Source organism: Diaphorina citri, unplaced genomic scaffold, assembly GCF_000475195.1.
Source record: "Diaphorina citri unplaced genomic scaffold, Diaci psyllid genome assembly version 1.1 scaffold6965, whole genome shotgun sequence".
NCBI lineage: Eukaryota > Metazoa > Arthropoda > Insecta > Hemiptera > Psyllidae > Diaphorina > Diaphorina citri.
Window position 1 is genome coordinate 1916 of NW_007384341.1, and position 2070 is coordinate 3985.

Sequence of the window (2070 nt, forward strand, 5' to 3'; positions counted from 1 at the left end):
GATCTCTGCGCGTCCCATTCTAGAACTTTGTTTGTCCGAAGCAATCCATTCTCTCGCTTGGGTACGCTATTCCTCCCGTACTATTCTCGTGGGATCCAGTAATAAATACTTGAAACTGTTGGATCTGAGAGGTAAGTACTTGGGTAACATCCCTTATACCTTTTTTATTACTATTCTAATAATAAAGGAAGGACGGACTAAAAACGAGGCATTACCTAAACAATCCTATTCTATTCCACAGGTCGTACTATTCTCAGATATCTCAGAACATGAAATCCGCGGCACCAAACGCCGAGATCTCTGCGCGTCCCATTCTAGAACTTTGTTTGTCCGAAGCAATCCATTCTCTTGCCTGGGTACGCTATTCCTCCCGTACTATTCTCGTGGGATCCAGTAATAAATACTTGAAACTGTTGGATCTGAGAGGTAAGTACTTGGGTATACAACTCTACGTATACCACTCGCGATTGTAAAAAAATCCGTTCTGTTAAATTTTATTAGCAATGAAGCAACTGCTACAAACATACTTTAAACTCGTGCCCATCCCTTAGTATGTCTCTCACCAGATAAGGAGGATACCAGCCTGAATTTTCCCTTGCTAAAGAAATATCAAAGGTTGAGTGTGAAGGGCTCTACTCGTAAATTTTTTTGTAGCCAAAACCAAAAGTCAGCCCAAAGCAATCATCCCAGGGGCCCAGGGCTGATTGAGAGGCTGGCGGAAAACGCCGATACCGCCTAACAAGGGAAAAAACGGAGAAGAAGAAGGAGAATATGTATTTTAATATTTTTAATTTATCACTTTTTTTCTCAGTTTCGGAAACTCCCAAAGGTGTCCAGTCGGTTAACACGAAGGCTGTATTCGGTGTAGCTGTGGCTCCATTCAATGATCACCATGTAGCCTCATTTGTAGACAATACGATTGCTATTTGGGACATGAGGAGTTTTGACAAGCCTGTCCTGGCGCTGGCTCAGAAGAAACATATTATCAAGATACATTGGTGCCCCACCAGGTGAGTTTGTAACGCGGAGGTTCTGAGTTCGAATCCTTGATTATGCAGAGATCGAATTAGTCCGTGCGTTATTTTCATTTTATTTTTTTCCTCTGCTAAACTTCCGAATACTTGACGGTGACAAGCGGGATGATGGTTGTTTCATAACTTCAATGTACTCTTTAGAATTTTGTGGACATCATAGCATTACTCAGAGCATCCCTTAATAGTAATTTTATCAACTCCATAAACTTTCTTTTGGCTCTAATAATAGCGCCACCGTTATTCTGCAAGACTGGATCAATAGGTAAGATTATTTCCCCAAGAGGTTTGACAGAGGGAACTGTAACTGCTAAGATCTTATCGTCCCGAAATCGAAGAGAGAAGGAAGACAGGATGGGAGAAAGCCAGCCGTTCCGAGAACGAACATTATCCGTTGAGACTGAAATCCGCTCCTGGCGGGAATCGAACCCGCCTCGCGCTTGCAAGACAGACGCGCTACCAACCAAGCTAACTAGGCTGGCCGTATCGTATTTTTCTTACGATAAATCGCACAATTTTGCTCGGTATACCTACACAGCCTAGCAATTTTTACACAGTTCCCCAGTTTCTAGTTCCCCCAGTGTCCACTTTACCCCAGGGCCGAAAAATAATCTTGGACTCGAGAACGCTGAATTTTCTTCTATTTAACTATGCTCTAATAAGTCTAATAGTTATCTTCCCTATACTATTTCAGACATAATCTCCTGGGGTCTCTACAGAGGGATAGTTCCGCTATTCACCTCCATGATGTTCAGCAGAGTATGGATGAGGGAGAGGCTACTGTATTGGAGAGAAGTGTTAGACACATCCACATCCAATCTAACTGAATCATTCTATACTATTTCAGACATAATCTCCTGGGGTCTCTACAGAGGGATAGTTCCGCTATTCACCTCCATGATGTTCAGCAGAGTATGGATGGACTCTACGTATACCACTCGCGATTGTAAAAAAAAAATCTGTTCTGTTAAATTTTATTAGCAATGAAGCAACTGCTACAAACATACTTTAAACTCGTGCCCATCCCTTAGTATGTCTC

General features: G+C 42.2%; 1 protein-coding gene across 1 annotated transcript; it reads left to right on the forward strand.

Moving 5' to 3' along the window:
- Positions 1-240: 240 nt before the first annotated feature.
- On the forward strand, positions 241-1937 carry LOC103522120 (GATOR complex protein MIOS-like). The gene is made up of 3 exons (XM_026832461.1): positions 241-426; positions 812-1010; positions 1726-1937. Exons 1-3 carry the CDS (start codon positions 270-272, stop codon positions 1856-1858), a joined length of 489 nt encoding a protein of 162 aa, XP_026688262.1. The 5' UTR covers positions 241-269; the 3' UTR covers positions 1859-1937.
- The last annotated feature ends 133 nt before the right edge of the window (positions 1938-2070 follow it).